Source organism: Heliconius melpomene, chromosome 11, assembly GCF_056956725.1.
Source record: "Heliconius melpomene rosina isolate 202511_hmr_F chromosome 11, ASM5695672v1, whole genome shotgun sequence".
In the NCBI taxonomy this organism is placed as follows: Eukaryota; Metazoa; Arthropoda; class Insecta; order Lepidoptera; family Nymphalidae; genus Heliconius; species Heliconius melpomene.
In genome coordinates this window covers 1229527-1247360 of record NC_140399.1, presented here as the reverse complement: position 1 = coordinate 1247360, position 17834 = coordinate 1229527, and the positions used below count along the sequence as shown (strand labels likewise).

At 32.3% G+C, this 17834-nt stretch overlaps 1 protein-coding gene across 1 annotated transcript; it reads right to left on the bottom strand.

Moving 5' to 3' along the window:
* Positions 1-306: 306 nt before the first annotated feature.
* LOC146534243 (uncharacterized) lies at positions 307-11880 on the bottom strand. The gene is made up of 6 exons (XM_085193258.1): positions 11725-11880; positions 3983-4063; positions 2720-2979; positions 2484-2529; positions 2216-2401; positions 307-571 (listed from the first exon to the last, which is right to left on the bottom strand). Exons 1-6 carry the CDS (start codon positions 11878-11880, stop codon positions 431-433), a joined length of 870 nt encoding a protein of 289 aa, XP_085049384.1. The 3' UTR covers positions 307-430.
* Between the last annotated feature and the right edge of the window lie 5954 nt (positions 11881-17834).

Genomic DNA, 17834 nt, shown 5'->3' with positions numbered 1-17834 from the left:
ATGTTAATAAGGGTGGAATTTCCGGGAGAAAATTGGGAAAGCCCATTAATCCAATATTGGAGATATTGCTTATTAGGGTTACATTCCCTTATCTGTAACGTCAGGGGTTTTACGTGTCCTTATTATGTCAAAATGATATAGTTAGAGTTGAGTATTATTTATTATAGTAAAAGTAATAATATTTTTTTAATTAAAAAAAATATTTTAACAAATTATAGTTTATAAAAATGGAATTGCGAGCGTTATATGAGAAAATCAATTAATAGACTGGAGTGCTACCACGAGACATCAACTTTACACCGAAAAAATAAAATAAAACACACACATATACTGTTTTATACTATATTTTATACCAACATATTTAGATATTTTCAGAATAAAAGACAATATTCATAATATTCGTATATATACAGTGATATAAACAATTATTTTAATCTATTTTCTCATTATTCATCTTCGTCCAAGTTGAACGAGAATTGCTACTATAACGTACATCTACTTTGTAAGATCTTAGTTCAGCTTTATTGATCAAGTGTCTGCTTAAGTCCCTGGGTGCTTGAGATGCTATGAACTAAAATAAAAAAAAAATGATAACTTTTTCCTTTTACAGAAGTCGGTTAAAAAAAGAGAAGAAACTGCTGAGCTTTCCATGAATTTATTCTGGAGTAATAGGGAAAGAAGCTCGAATCAGTGCCTGGGAATTGCAACTAAGTTTAGGTTTAAAATAAAATATGCCCCCCTAAAATTTGAGGGTCCCTCACCTCTACTGTCTGAGATCCTCTATTTATCGAAGCTAATTAAAACCTTTCTTCCAATCAATTACCAATGAACCAACATTTTGAGGCTAGTCACGTTCGCGGGACACAAAATATGACTGTAAACGCGACAAATTGGGGGTTTGATTCCCACTCGAGGAAATGAAATATTCAATATTTTCATTTCTTCGTTCTGGCACTGACGCAAAGCGGCGTTGGGTGTTATCATTCAATTTGCAATGCCTCCAGTCTTCGGCAGAAAATGGAGGACGGAGTGTCTTAATACTAGCTTCCCTCTTCCTATCTGCTGTGTGTGGAAGCGTGAAAAAAATAAAAAAATTACCAACATTTAAAACCTAACCTACCTCATTTGAATTAAATTGTTTCCTTAGTTGTCTGCTGATAAAGTCTTTTGGACCCCACTCAGGTAAAGGTTTAAATAATTGAGTCCAATCCTGCAAATATATGTATCAAAAATTTAATTTTTAATAATAATATTTTTTAATAATTTTTACTACTAAAGAAGAAACTTCATAGAATTTAATACTATATGAAAGTTCAACGCAATGCAAAGTACGAAAATCGTAACAGTGCCTGAGACATGCCACCCAAGTGTGTATGGCTTTAGGGCCTTCTTTAAGAACCTTATTGATATCAGAAGAGCTTGAGGCCAGAGCTTCCTTATTTTATAAATCCTGAACTTATTTTCTGTGGATGCATCCAACACTGGTAAGATCAAGGAACATGAAATTTGGATGGATGGTGCATACACAAAAAGAATTTCTAGTTTTAGACGCAAAGATTACCAAGAACGTAAGACTACAGAAATTAAATTGGTATATATACCTTTTTTTGTTTATAAACGTATTTGTATATGGCAAACACTATGCCTAATAAAAATAAGGTAGATTGGGCTATATATGTATTTTGAGGATTATTGAAGAATGTATAATCTACGACTCCAAAATCTTCAAACTTTAAAAATCTGGTGAACATTACATAGATTTTGATCTGAAAGTAACGTTTTTGTTGCAGTGTAATAGCTATACAAATAATCCAGACATAAATCACTCTGTTGTTTACTCTCCATTGAAAAATGAGTAAATAATAAAAAAAAATAAGTGACGGCCATATTTCGATACTTTTGATGTTGTTAAGTAAAAACTTAGTTAGTATGTTAACCTTCATCACGTTTACAGTAACACTTTGTACCCCTGCGCCGCGAATGTTTTTAATCCTGGGAATTAAAATCATTCGACTGTAACCGACTTTTAAAAAAAGAAAGTTCTCAATTCGTCGGAATCTTTTTTATGTATGTTAATATAAAATAAGAAAAAACCCATCAAGTGCGAGTCGAACATGTCCATCAAGGCTTTCGTATTAATTTCAAGTTTGATTTGTGATATAAAACTAGGTATTCAGTGTTCAGATCAGAAAAAGCAGAAACATATAAAACTCACTAAATAAAATATTGGTAAAATTCTAAAACTCAAAACCCTTAATTTTGTAGGCGGTGAGCCGCAATGGAACGTTATATCATCAACAAATCTGCTGAGAGGGTACATCCAGAATATTGTAACTGCTTCAACCAGTGTGCAAAATCCTGTCCATGTTATGAAACAAATTTCTGCTATCTGAAATTTTTCCTTAATTTAATAATAGTGCAACTTTGTTTGACACTCGATTGGATGTCAAACCAAAGCGATATGCTAGCTCCAAATTGCACACAGGATGAATGATTTCTGTATTACATCCTGCAACAAGAGTCGGCTCACTTTGTCTCCCATAATTTATTTCACACACTTCTAACCTTTACGAAGTCCACAAAAACGGTTTTTTTTTGCTTTACGCCTAAGACTTGCGTGATCATGCACAGGGAAAAGATCTGATCAAACTTCCTCGGGCCTCTCACAACAGCATTATGTCGCTGTCGTGGCACAGAGGCACGAGAGGCAGAGTGTGACTATAACGCGACGGTTGTGAGTTCAATCCTATTAATATTTTCATTTCTTCGCTCTGATGCCAAGGAAAACGCCGAAGAATTAAAACGGAAGAAGAGCCCGAGGCAGAATAGAAAGCTAAGACGTGAATGCCGCTTTACCATTGTATATTTAGAAAAATGATCAATAATAAAAGCAATTAATATAAACACAATGATGCACCACGGCCTCATCCACTTCCATTCATTTCGAATAGTTTCCACTATGCAGTGCAATGTTAGTAACTGAAAAAAATAATATTTTATGTTTTAAATTCTTCTTAATCTTAGTTTTTATAAATAGTGAAGCGTCATTAGAGAAAATGAACCGCAAAATAGAACCAAGTTATACATAATAATGAAATTATTGAGAAACTAAAAAAAAAAAAATTTTTTTTTAGGTATACGTATATATCCTCTCAGTATACTTACGCAAACACAATAATCCACAACAGCATTGACTGCGAAGAATATTAGAACAAAGAAATCACCAAAATATATTGTTGCAAAGTAAATTGGCCAGATGTAGAAAGCGGACGATTTGTCTAAAATTCAATATTTTAATCTATACTTACAATAAAAACATAACTGATCGGTGTCTGTATATGTAAGATATAGCAGAAGAACTCTTACTGGGTGCATTTATTAGGTTAAGAGACAAAAATATTAGAACACTAAAGTAATTCAGTGTATTAAATGAATAATCGTGTAATCCAAGCAGGCGGAGCCGCGGGCGGAATCTTCCGGCAAGCCTGTATGTGATTACAGTGGACCGTATCGTTCAGCACAACTTGGACAGAATAAATACAATAAGTAATTACGAACTCTTTTTCCAAAAAGATTTATTAGAAAATCTTCAAATATTTTCTATAATAATAACCATAGTGCCAATAAATAATAGGGACATTCACAAAACGTTCACAGTGTGTTTCCATCAAATAAGAAGTAAGAGCTTTGAAAATATACATAGCAGCATTCGCAGTCGTTATGATTCCGCTTCCGAAACTTGGCTGTATCTGTAAAGCATTATTTTTTAAATTATATAAAAAAGCAGAGCAAGCCTTATTTAATGTCTTAATAATATTAGTAAACCTTCGTTTGTGATATGCCTAGATACCAATTTTCACTGAGAATTTGTGGCTATGTTTTTGTTGTTTATTCTGCTACTTAACATAAGAACGAATTAAGTAAATTTAGAAAATAAATTATTTATGAAAGCTTCTAAATTGATAACAAGAATTAAACTTACTTGATTAACGCTTCTTGAATTTATTACGTGTACAATAGGTGGAGCAGTCATAGACTCAGCGAGAAGATCAAAATCAGCGTTCTAGGAAAATGCGAAATTATTAAGAGTCTAACGCCAAAATGGCACTTTGGTGAAGTGACAATTACCCAATGTTTAACATTGGGTTCTTTAAATTAAGTAAAGTTTATGTACAAATTCCGCAACAAAAATTATCCATTTAATTATCAATGATACATTGACTTACATCTTATCTCTACAATAAAGATGATGATCTTCACAAAACATCTGATCAGATGTTTTTGTTTATTTCTACAGTCCTTCACCGTTCTATTGTTAGGTGCGGTATACTTTCACATATTATCTACTAGCGACCCTATTGCGGCCTCGCCCGCTTTTACTACTGGATTATTCATATAATGTATGTTTGCAAATCACTTAAGATAATGTGAAAATTAATTAAACCCTAATGCAACCCGCATTTTCGTAGTTTCAATAAGGATTTTCCAATTATTTTACACAGCAAGGATTTTTTAGTAGGTACCGTAATTTTATATCTGTGATACTAATCTTTTCAAGTACTTATTAAAATATATTTAAATTACTTTTTTTAGATAGTTAAATGACATTAAATAATACATTCAATTCGAATTATCCAATACGTGCAAACGCATCTAAATCTTCGTAGTTATAAAGGCAGGCGGGTTTTTTTTTTCGAGCTTGTGGTTAATGCTGAAGAGAGTATTCTGTCCCTGATGAAAAGCAAGCACTACGTGGCTGCCTGTGACGAAAATTAAATAGAATGCATCGGCCGGGAATTGAACCCGGGCTGCCCGCGTGGCAGGCGAGCATTCTACCACTGAACCACCGATGCGTGTAAGGCAGGCGGGCGCGGCGGACTCGCTTGTATAAGCATAACGTCGCGAGGCGCGTTTCGTAGCAAGGATTTTTTGATATTGTAACAACTTCTAAAGTACTTATTAAAATGAAAAACAGAAAAGACAGTTTTGATCTACATTAAATGGCCAACGTAACTAATATACTTATTTATATGCTGAGAGTAAGGGATAAGTGAAACTTGACTCGATACAGTTGATGTGTGAACGGCGTGATGTGTCAATAATTAAATGCGTTTTTCTCTAAAACTATTCGCAATTTCGAAATAGTTTAAAAAGCAAATTTTATCTTCGTTTAACGTAGAAATTTAATAAAGTATTTTAAAGGATAAGGATTAATACCATTATGGAAAAATATCCCTCACAATAAAAAATATATTGAAATTACTATTTTTAGACAGAAATATGATCACTACACGTTATTCTTAAAAGATACGAATATGCCATCGCGGACTTTTTTGTAGATCTTATAAAGTGGAACAATACTCCAGTACATTATTTTCATGTAGTACTTACCATTAAGGCAGCACATGCGCGAAAGTCTCTCAGCGGGTAGGACCTTATACACATTTATCGTATTTATGTTAATTTACATAAGAATGTACAAATAATAAACTATATATAAACCTTCCCTGGGAAATACTCGACCTAATGGTGAAAACCGCATCCAAATCCGTTGGGTGGTTTAGAAGAAGAAGAGTTAGAAAGTTCAGACAGACACAAAAAGCGACTTTGTTTTATAAGATATAGGATTAATTACTATTACTGCTGTTATTTTTTATATTGCATTTTTTTTATTTTTACTACTATTTATACTCTATTTCTATTAAAAAAGATATGAAGAACGATATAAAATGACAAAACAACATCAGAGTATCTTAAATTGCTTGAACTAGTTCATAATAATGCATAATTTTAAACTACTATTTACATGATGAAACATGAGAAACTAACGAGAGACAGGCTGAGACTGTGGAAGACATGAACACAATACTTGAAGACCAGTTAGTGATGGGAACACTACCCTGGAGGTTGTTGATCATCACATATATCTCTATAGAGAGAGATCTCTCGTCGAGCCCAGCTCGGATGGGTAGCGTACGGGAAGCTACAACGAAATATTTGCGTCTAATGTCTCAAGACGAAAGTCTTCGCCTTCGTCTTCTTCACCTGTGTGTGTTAGCAGTAATGACATACGGTACCGAGTCGTGGCCGCCAATTATGTAGCCTTGTGAAGGCTCAGTGTAACACAGTGCGCAATAGAGAGAGCTTTGTATTTCCCTACGTTATAGAATCAGAAATGAAGACATCCGTACGAGAATAAACGTTATCGACATTGCTTAGCTGAAGTGGCAGTGGGTGAGAAACGTAGCGAAGTGAACCAAAGACTGTTGGGGTGGAAAGGTTCTAGAGCATCGGCCGCGATCCGGAAGAAGTGCGGAGATCCTTGGAGGAGGTCTATGTCCAACAAAGGTCTTCGAAACGCGATATGATGATGATGATGATAATGATGACGATTGTATATTATACTTTTAACTGTAATTTTCCACTTTACGTAACTAACAAAAAAATACTCCCTTACCATTAAAAACTCACTCGTCTTTGTGTCAGTAGATTTAATATTTTTTACTGGTTTATTTTCATACGCTATCACAACGTGAATAAATATACCCAACAAGAGAGCGCATAACGCCATGTGAGAGTAGAAAAGCACCTATTTATTATATTACTGTGTTTATTATTATCTTAAAATCTGTTAAATTAAAAATAATAGCCGAAGTGAGATCATTGTAATGTAGTGCGATAATATCTAACTTTAAACGCGATGGTTGCCGATTCAATTTCGACTCGAAAGACTGAATATTACATTCAATGATTATCATTACTTATTTATTATATTTAAAGGAAATATTACAATAAAAAACTATAACTAACCTTCCAAATAAACTCTTTATATAATTGACGATAGGTTAAGAGCGCCAATATAATTACAAGTGTAGTAATAACATATAACGCCACCCATACATTTGACTCAATGTAACCTATGAGAGAGCTGGAAGTAAATATACTCTTTAAAATAATATATTATAAGTAACGGCTCGCGAATCACGCGTGATGAACCGCTTCGCCTCAATTAGCATCCTTGCCTTCAACCGCTTGATGAAGGCAAGGATGCTAATTGAGGCGAATAAGAAATATAAGAGCGTCTGATGCGCCTGAGATTATATGGCCACGTTGCACGTGCTACTGTAGTTTCATCCTCTAATCCTGTATTTTTTGCAATGAGTGGAATGTACGGATGGATGATGGATATCCTAACACACTCTTACATTTATTAAGTAGGATAAGCAAGATAACATTTACAATAGTAATAAAAGATTTTTTCTAAATTATTAAAAATGTCTTTCGTTGTAAGATATTAATTGATTTTAACAACCCAGTATTAATAAGATAGGCAAAGACATCACTACACTCTGCTTACTTCTCTGCATAATAATAAATTAATTTTTAACAAAAAGAAAAACCGACTTCTAACAACGAACTAAGTGAAAAATAATTATATAAAGATTTTATAATTTTGAAGTCGGCGCCAAGTAAAACAAACAGGCTTAGTAATTAGATATTGTACTAAAGGTGTTGTAGCATTAGCTTGACACCGACTTCAAAATTATAAAATCTTTGTATAATTATTTTTCACTTTTTAGTTCGTTATTAGAAGTCGGTTTTTGTTTTTGTTAAAAATTAATTTATTTTATGATTTTAAGTGATGGGGGAGATCTTAAAATGATGCTTCTTAAACGAGTGGTGATGGTGGTGGTAGTGGTTCTCAACGAGTGGTTGTGATTGCCCTATATAAAACTTCATTTAATTAGGTATTATTTTTATTAAAAGTGAAAAATAATTATACAAAGATTTTATAATTTTGAAGTCGGCGCCAAGTAAAACAAACAGGCTTAGTAATTAGATATTGTACTAAAGGTGTTGTAGCATTAGCTTGACACCGACTTCAAAATTATAAAATCTTTGTATAATTATTTTTCACTTTTTAGTTCGTTATTAGAAGTCGGTTTTTGTTTTTGTTAAAAATTAATTTATTGTACAAAGTAACATTTTGGTATATTGACAGGAACATACATAAAAAGTACTCGGGCGAATTAGGAATCTACCTTTTTTGAAGTTGGTTGAAAATGAGAACATCCTCTTTTTTGAGGTTGGTTGAAAAGAAATGTAACGATCAGGAATCTCACTTCTGACATCGAGTTAAAAAGTTTTTGCTTGTAACTATTACAGTATAATCAATTTTTTACCAAAAAACAAACTTTCTCAATTTTCACCGGATTCCATAATTGGAACCTAACCAAACTTTCACCAAATTATCCTTGAAGTGTATCCTTTCAAATAAAAAAAGAATCATCAAAATCGGTTGGCGCGACATTGAGTTATTCGTCTATTAGTCGCGCACATGCTTAATGCAAATTTAAGACTTACGTGATTTTCTCATGGATACCATTGTCAGACATGGACCAAAAAAAAAATGGGACCATTCGGGAAGCTATACCTTTCAAATAAAAAAAATATCAAAATCGGTTCACCCAGTCAAAAGTTATGAGGTAACAAACATAAAAAAGAAAATAAAAAATAAAAATACAGTCGAATTGATAACCTCCTTTTCTTACAGAAGTCGGTTAAAAAAAACATACAGTCGAATTGATAACCTCCTTTTCTTACAGAAGTCGGTTAAAAAAGATGCAAGACAGAGATGTATTAAGAATAGCAAGTATCATAATTATATAGCTTGGCTCGATTCAGCTTGATTAGACCGCTGAACGGTTTCAAAGACGTACTTTTTCAAGTCGTGCTACGTCAATGTTTTACACATCTAAAAATAATTTTATATACATTGTGTAGAAATGGTTTAAAAATGTTAAAAGTATCACAATTGGAAACTTACTCAAAGTATTCAATTTGCGCAAGAGAGAAGTTTTCCTCTGGAGTTGAATAAAAGTAGGTATCGTAAATTATATCAGCGTTATTGCACTTTTTAGCAAATTCGACCAAATTATAGCAATTATACGTCATTCCGCTTATATTTGAAATTTTTGAATTACATCTAGAAAATAAAGACCAAAACTTCAGGATGGTATCTTGCGTAATGTGAATTACACAACAGAAACACTCGGAGGAGCGTTTATTATTATTTTATTTTTTCTTTCTTTGATTTGCTGCAACAAGAGTGGATGAGATCATCTATATAAAGATTAAAATTAACTAAAAATATTTTTTTTGGGCAAAGTTAGTAGTAGGAAGAAAAGACGTTGTGACCACTGTGCCTGAATAAGAAACACAACAGGCAGAAACCAACGCACTTGGTGCTTGATCAGACCAGGATATCCAAATATTTAAAATGAAAATATTTGTGTGGACCGGATAGAGTTCAGACCTGCGATATTTGGTGAATGTTATCATCACTACGACGGTGTCAACTCTTGAAAGTTACTTATAAAACTATAATATACTTTACTACTTTACTTTCGTAATCTGGACATCCACTAAGAAGGGATTTTGAAAAATTTTAACCCTAAAGGGGTGAAATAGGGGTTGAAAGTTTGTATTGAGAAAAAAATAAATAGGCACCGATTTTTATAAAATTGAAAATTCAGACTCTGAAAAATATTTAATTGAACACGTGTTTCACGGTTTTTTAGAATTTACCCCTTAAGAGTGCCAATAAGGGGTTGAAAGTTTGTATGGAAAAATCTTTAAATCGCCACCGATTTTTATAAAATTTGAAATTGAGATTCTTAAAAATATTTTATTGAAGACGTGTTTCATGGTTTATTAGAATTCACCCCTAAGGGTGCAAATAAGCATGCGAAGCTGCGCGCGTCCGCTAGTATAATATAAGCTTTACGCTGTATCCTGCATATAGCAAGATAGGCAGAGGGAACTCGAGAACCTAATATTCAAGCACTCCGTTCCCATTAATTTCTCACTTTCGGACGGAAGTGACCACCCATTGGGGGACCCCAATGCCCGCTAAATTCTGGAGATTTTTACGTGTTGAGTGGCGAAACTGAATACTAGAGCGAGGAAATGAAAATATGTAATATTCCTTTTCCTGAAGGAGAATCGAATCCACAATCTGTCACGTTTATAGTCACAGGCTTGAGCAACCATTTCCTCGGTTAAGAATCAGACAAATAACAATTGCGTTGTAAAAAGTCCACAAAATATGCTATTGTTACCTTTTCCAAGGCACCTTGTCATAGACGCCCATGATAAAATAAACGAAATATATAGAACTTGCATTCAGCATAACTATTACTTGAAATACCCCCGTGATAGCAAATATCCAGTTGGTACCTGCATATATGAGACATATGCTTAGTAATGATTGACCCGGTGGATGTGTAGTCTTATTAAAATTTTAACTTTTCTCTCTTTTTTCTCTTCTTTTTATTTTGCAGGATAGGCATATGATGCGCCCTGTTATGTACGTTTTACTTTGCGTTTATTCGAAAGTAATAAAATAGAATCACTTTGTTTTTTTAAGGTAGAAAATAAGGAGAGTAATGCACATTAAAAGGAACGAGGTGGAATGCGAGTAATCCATAGAATGATCATTCTAAGTAAACTAAGTAGTTTCTATTCTGGGTTGAGAAAGTTATATATAAACTACCCTCAAAATTTTATTTGAACATTCAATGATAACTTACCATAACACAGTGGTACCATTTTGGAAATATATAAATGATTATCTGGAGCGTATGCGCTTAAAAATAAATAAACATATGTCATTGGTAGACTTTTGCATAGTACATTTGCAATGTAAAGCCAGAAAAATCTGTAAAAAGAGAAGAATAGATAGAGAGAGAGAGAGAAAGAGATCTTAATAGTTTTACTTGAACACTCTCAAAACGGGTAGCTAATCATGTCTGGGGGGTTTATATCTAGTAACTAACGATATAGATTTTTTTTTACATTTTATACTATATTAAGCTCTATTACCTTTCATCTCATACGAACACAAATTAGAGATTGAAGAGAAGCAGAAGAACTAACGTTTTTTTTACATTTTTAAAGTGTTATTTCACACTTTTGGATATGCCTTTTATATTTAGGACCATTGAAATAAAGTAAAAGTATAAATTAAAAAATAAGTAATATTTCAAATTGATGAAATACCTGTTCACATTGTTTTGTTGCTTACACAAGATCTCCAATTTGCCAACGGTACATATGTACATTGAAAAGTAAGACAACTTTTGTACTAGAGTTGCTGGTATCAGTGGCTCTGCTGTTATCGTTTTCTTCTATTAAAGTGAAAAAATAAAATTTAAAATATTTATTCTTGAAATAAGCAAAAAATACTATTTTTGCTGGGTATAAAATTTATATATACTTTTAGCTACAAATTTAAATGTAACTAAATTAAATGTAAGAAAAGATCTCTTTCATAGTTCGACAACAACTTAGAAGAGTTCCTTTAATATTAAATTTATAAATATAAAGTACATAGATTTACTAAAGTGAGTATGAAAATGAAAATCGAGGATATTAATGTAAGGTTCTCTTTACTTATCTCATAAAAAATATTTAAAGCTATTGTAGCGCAGCGACAGAAAGAAAATAATTTGTTTCCCCTAGAGGGAAAGGGGAAATAAATTATTTTCATTTCTTCGCTTTGGTAACAAGACAAAGTACGGCGTTGAGTTCCGCCACTTAAAACGCAATGTTCCGAATTAGGTGGTTCATGAATAACGGAGAGTCTTAACAATACCTTTCCCTCGGTATACTCGGCAAGATACCGCATGAATTTAAAATAATATAATTTTATTTGATACAAACCGTAGACAGCACATGAAGATTCTGTTGAAAAGACACTCTTGAAGCACTGGCAACCAATGAAGCATCGCTTTGAACTCCAAACTGCCTTCCTGCTGCTACTTCAGTTGTGGATAATGTCTTCTTCGTATCTTCATTAAAACTTAAGGTATCGTCCATTATTAGGAATTATGATTTTTAGGTCATATGACACTTCTGACAGCTAAATTGATTACAATATTAAAATATATTTGCTAGTATTTTATACGACGTAAAAGTCGGTGGAGGTTCTCTATATCTGCGATATCTTATCTTATCTTATCTTTCTAATTGTTACTAATATATATATATATATATTATAAAGAGTTGCTAATTTCTTAATTAAATTAATTGTTTCGTAGAAGTAAATCTGAAGGTGTTGTAGGACATGAAAATCTTTAAAACTCAGTATATTATTTTATTATTATACATTATAATTATTTATTTTTATTACCCCACTCTGGTAGACGAAGGGCTGCGTTGATTTCCGTTACTCAACACGCTGTTTCTAAAATTCCGCAGTATGTGATGAGACTGGTTTCCTTCTTCCTCCTTGCTCCTTCTTTCTTGTTATCAAAAATTTAAAAATTATAAGCATTAACATGTGTTTATAATTCATTACATACAGAATGAGTGCAGAGGTCCGCAATTTAAGTTTATTTAGTTTCACCCCTTTAGGGTTAAGATTTTTCAAAATCCCTTCTTTGTGGATGTCCAGATTACGAAAGTAAACTTTTGTCCAAATTTAACGTTTCTACGCACAGCGGTTACGGCTGTGCGTGCGTCTTACCTCAGTCAGTGAGGACAAGTCCTTTTATATATATAGATATAACCCACGGTGGAACGGAACAGATGATAACGGAATACGGAACGGAGTGCTTTTACACTAAGTTACCTCTGTGTAGCCTAGCAGCATATTTATGCAAAATATTATAGTTTAAATTTAAAAAAATAAGTAATTTGACTATTTCATTTATATCCACAATAAGCCTAAACGACTCTATTACTAAGGCTTTACTAACATAAACTCACATTCTAGAACCTTTTCCAACAAGTGAGCTATTAAATAAAGACGTATGTGAAAATTTAATTACCATATGACACTCTCACATCGAAGATGTTAGAAAGTTCATTGTTCTCAAAGTAACAAGCCAACATTCAAATATATGTCCAAAGTATCAAAATCAACCTTATGTTATAACATATAATGAAGATTTTCATCTGAAATACGAAACGAGACGAATGTCTCAGTAAATTTTGAGGACAGAATATGTTACAAAGACTTTCAATTAGGTTTAAATTTATGCACGAATTAAGTGGATAACAATTTGTAGCGATATATATTACTTACTTTAATTGGAATAACGAAAAACACTGTCTAGTTATATTTTATTAGAAAATTGTTTGAAAGGTCTCTTTCAATAGACAAACAAATAAAAACAAAAGAAAATTTGTATTAGATAATAAACTATGTACTTATTTAAAACAATACATTTTATAACTAAATACATTTTCACGGTAGAGAAAAGCTACCTGGGAACCTAGTGTTAAAACCCTCGGTTCCTATTAAGGTAAGCCTGCTCCGTACTTTTACCCACATGGAATTATATTAGAAACACTAATAAAATAGGAATCGTTTATTAAGAATACAAATTAAATTAAGAATTCTTCAGGATTCAATCCAATATTTCATAATTATGTACAAAACAAATAATAACCAAATCAACACAAAATTAACCATTTCTCAATACAAAAAACACAAAAATGTATATTACATTACAAAAATGAACTAATAAGTTTTTATCTGGCCGCGCGCCCGTTTCGCTACAATGTCCTCAAATTGTACGAACAGACCGTTCCAGCTATTAAAAACTTCGTTCTGTCTCTTTGCCAAAGGATTTCCATATTCCGCTTATTACGAGGCTGTAAAAAGTTTATATCATAACCGCTTGTACCTTCAATTGCTTAATTGTTGATGTTTAATTTTAACTAATCCATTATATTGTATGAGCAAGCTTGGGTATATATGCATTTTTTTTTAGTTTTTCGCTGTATCCCGCGCATAGGCTAAGGCAAATGCAAAATGGGAATCTATTGATAAGACACTTCGTTACCATTAAGATACTTCCGTTCCCTACTTTCCACTGAATTTTGGAGGTACTTAAACTAGACTTACCACAAATAGACTTAAATATAACCAAATCAGAAACAGGATCAAAGTGCTCAATTTTATATATTCCAATACAAAATGAGTATAATATACAAGAATTCCCATTTCTCAAAGAATTTTCACTTTAATTAAAATGATATCAAGTGTACAGTGACGTAGCACGCGCACTGTATAGACAGACGGTGTGGAATTTTTACTGAGCCACTCCAACGAAATTAGTTCCTTAGGAATTTTCCTAAATAATGCGTGGCATCGCACAGTGGGACAGAATGACGCGCTTCGTGTCAAAAATCCGTAACTCATTCAGTTTTCATCGCAAAGTGTTGAAATTTTGCATATATATATACTTGAATATATTTGCTATACATAAAATAGATATTAATAAAAGTCATGAGTTATTTAATAAAAAAAAATCTAAGTTAGAAATTGTCATAAATAAGAGCTTATTAAGATGTTTAAAAATTAATATTATTTTTAAATCATTAAAAGTAACTTAAGTATACTAAATCTAGGCTGTTAAACAAAAAACTGATGTATCATATGTAATATAAAAATAATTTTAATAAAAATTGTGACGTAAACAAGGAATTTATTCAGTGACTTGCAGAAGTTCTTTAGCTTCGTCAAACAGTTCGTTAGATACTTTTGTAATCCTTATGTCTTGCTTCCTGAGCGTCTTCAGAAAGTTGCCCAATAGGAAGAATTGCATAGTACTGTATAATTTGAACTCCATGTATAAGAATTTTATGCACCGAAGAAGGTACGTAATACTTGTTACATTTGTTAACATACAATTGCGCTGTATTAAGTGTATATTGATCGAATTTTTCGACATTCACACCAAGTCCTGATGACATAGCTTGAAGAATTATATAAAAAGAAATTTTGAATGTTGTTCATTATAGTTTGTACGTCTGATGACGACAAATTGAAGTTCTCTTTTTAAAAGTTTTCTATTTCAGAAGGATTTCTCCCCTCAATTATAAAAGTGCATAAGTTACGTCTACTGCAAGCGAATTCACTCATGTTGCACAAAATATATGTATATCTTTTAATAAGTTAACAGTATTAGAAACAATGCGGAAAAGTCCGATTACTCTAATGAAAGCAACTAGTTATAATTGGTCTTTTTATACTTGTCCAAAAAAGTGTTTTGAGCAAAACTACATCAAATTAATTAAATATTTTATTTTGTATTCACATAATATTGTTTATTCACATAAAAAATGATAATTTTATTATTTTCATGGTTGGAATGACCACAAAAAATGTCAATTTCAAAACAAATATGCTCTTTCAAAAATAGACATATTATTATTTTTCATGTTAAAATTAACATTCTAATAGTTTTTTTCTACTTATAGAACAAAAAAGAACTAAATAGGACGCCAACTATTTAAAATAAAAGCAGTATTCATGAAATATCAAAAATTTAAATTTTACTACATTTTGGTTTTTTTGCTCTAAATCAAAATGGCGCAAATATGCGCAAAATTTTATTCTTTCCCCTAATTCTTGAATAGTTGTAGTATATATAAATATAGTTTTCTCGGCAGCGGCAGCCAGCGGCAACAGTGAAAACTCCAATTGAAAATATGAAAATGTTAAAATATAACACTTCTAAAAATTTTAAGATATCTTTTTAAATATAGGTTTTTTTTATACACTAATTATATTTTCTTAAAGAAGAAACAATGAGCTTTATAAAAATGTATAACATAAATATAGTTACAATAGAAATTTATTAAGAAACTAACTCTTAAATATCGCTATATGCAGTATGGAAAATAGGGAAATATCGAAGTGTATTGTTTGAAGGTCATTTTGGATACTTTAAACTGCTATCAAAAATAAAAATCTTGTTGTATTGATAAGATAGTCTATTCTAGTATATAGAACAATCAACAGAACTTTAAAATTACGACTTTTGTTTCGACCATTTTCGGCACGCTTTTATAGGAAGCGTCCCATAGTGCATCGGCGTATATATATTTTAGCAGTTTAGTCGATTTTTGGTGCGTAATTTTTTTTAAAGAAATAAATAAATCAGCTTCACGCTATATCCCGTATATAGCAGTGTAGGCGGAGGAAACCTAGTGTTAACACACTCCGTTACTCACTTTCTGACGAATTTTTCGAAGCACGACACGTGTTGAGTGGCGGAAGACATGCCAAACTTTTGCCTTGGTGCGAAATTAAATAGTATTAAGAATGTAACACACATGTTTTAAAAATAAATTATTTACATTTACATTAATTTATTAATAATGTATTTTATTATGTTCCATCGGACACGATCCATCTTCAAACGCTAAAAAAAATAAAAACTTTCTCCATTTTTTCTTAAAATTCCATCTAAGTTGACGGAATCTTTGCCATCTAGGCTGAGTATTTTTTTTATGTTGCAATAACTTGTTGGTTATGGTAGGACTCTAGCACAAATATTCCTTAACTGCAAAAATGCCAATTAATATCAGAAATAATAATATTCTTAATGCATAAATAAGCTATTAATCGTTCATAATATAAATTGTGCAATTTTCGTATATGAAAACAATTTTTATTGATTGACATATTAATATCCAGCCCAGGGATATAATAAAAGGAATTTCATAATTAAATAGGGTCGATTTTCTGAAATTGATTTAATACGATAATAAACAAATAGTAGTGTATTAACTTTGAGTTTCAATTTAGTGGAACTCGGTCGAATAAATGAAAATATAGTATAGTAAGATAAAAAAATTTAATTGAAAATTCTTATTAAATCCAGTAAACACATTTCATGTGTTTTTATGTGTTAGAAGAAACGATGAAAAAAAAAAATGTTTCGTAAATCGTAAGGCATTCAAGTCGCGCCTCACATAAAAACATTCCTATATCTTTCCTTATCAAGCTGTAGTGTGGTCCAAGTAACGATACAGGATAGAGCTGGAAATAAATCGTTGGCTCTTAGAAATCTTTTTGTATATAAATTTTAAGTAAATCGTATTTTATGGGTCTTCGTTTTTCTTTGACATATACTTAAATATATATAGATGTAAGCAGTTCTGGTTAACATAATGATGTCCTGTAATTTTTTTTTGTACTTTCACGCTGTAGCCCACTCATAGCAGGGTAGGCACATTGAACCCGGGAACCTAGTGTTAAGGCACTCCGCAGGTAATTCGCATTTCGCAACGCCGTTGTCCTGTTATATTCCAGTTATACTAAAGTAATATATTATAACCAAAATAGTCCAGCTTTAATTAAAGCCTATTGGGACAGGTTGTGGGTTCGGTTTTACTTTTGAGGAAATGAAATATACTCATTTTCCTCGCACCGGTAACGAGATAAAAGCGCGGCGTTGAATTCAGCCGTTCCTGAATTCGGCGTATAAAGCTAAATAAAATATTATAAGCCATTTCCCGCTTCCGCTTATGAGTTACGCCGCCATGTAAATCGTAATCAAGGGGTGCGATAAATCCCGCCTTATATGATAGTGCGGGGATTGACGACGCGGTAGCTAAAATTCTTATTTATGTCCAGTTACAAAGGCGTTTTGAGTTATTCAGGTCGCGATACGTGATGTTGCTAAGGAAACCTTGCTTTGATAAGGAACGTAGTGTGGGATTCGATTTTATGAATTACCCTTTGGGGGGGTTAAGATTTGTGTTATATGGCTAAGCTGTGTTGGTGTTAAGTAGAGATAAGTGTATTATTGGGGTAGGATTATTTATAGTTGCGTTTTTAATTTTTTGTTGTTTAGACATTCAGTTCCACACTTTTTGTAATCGTCGAGACGAAAGTGAGTTGGGTTGAGTGGCGGAACTTAACGCCACCTTAATAGGTTCTGTCATCTATATATATAAAAGGACTTGTCCTCACTGACTGAGGTAAGACGCACGCACAGCCTTTTCGTAATCTGGACATCGACTAAGAAGGG

What these genes read in the sequence shown, in the direction of transcription:
- LOC146534243 (XM_085193258.1), bottom strand. Translation starts at nt 11,880, where the DNA reads ATGGACGATACCTTAAGTTTTAATGAAGATACGAAGAAGACATTATCC. An exon ending in ATTCAAGAAGCGTTAATCAA is followed by an intron (nt 2,980 to 3,982) that starts GTAAGTTTAATT and finishes TATTTTTTTCAG; the next exon opens with TTACTAACATTGCACTGCAT. An exon ending in TTTTACCAATATTTTATTTA is followed by an intron (nt 572 to 2,215) that starts GTGAGTTTTATA and finishes TTTTTATTTTAG; the next exon opens with TTCATAGCATCTCAAGCACC.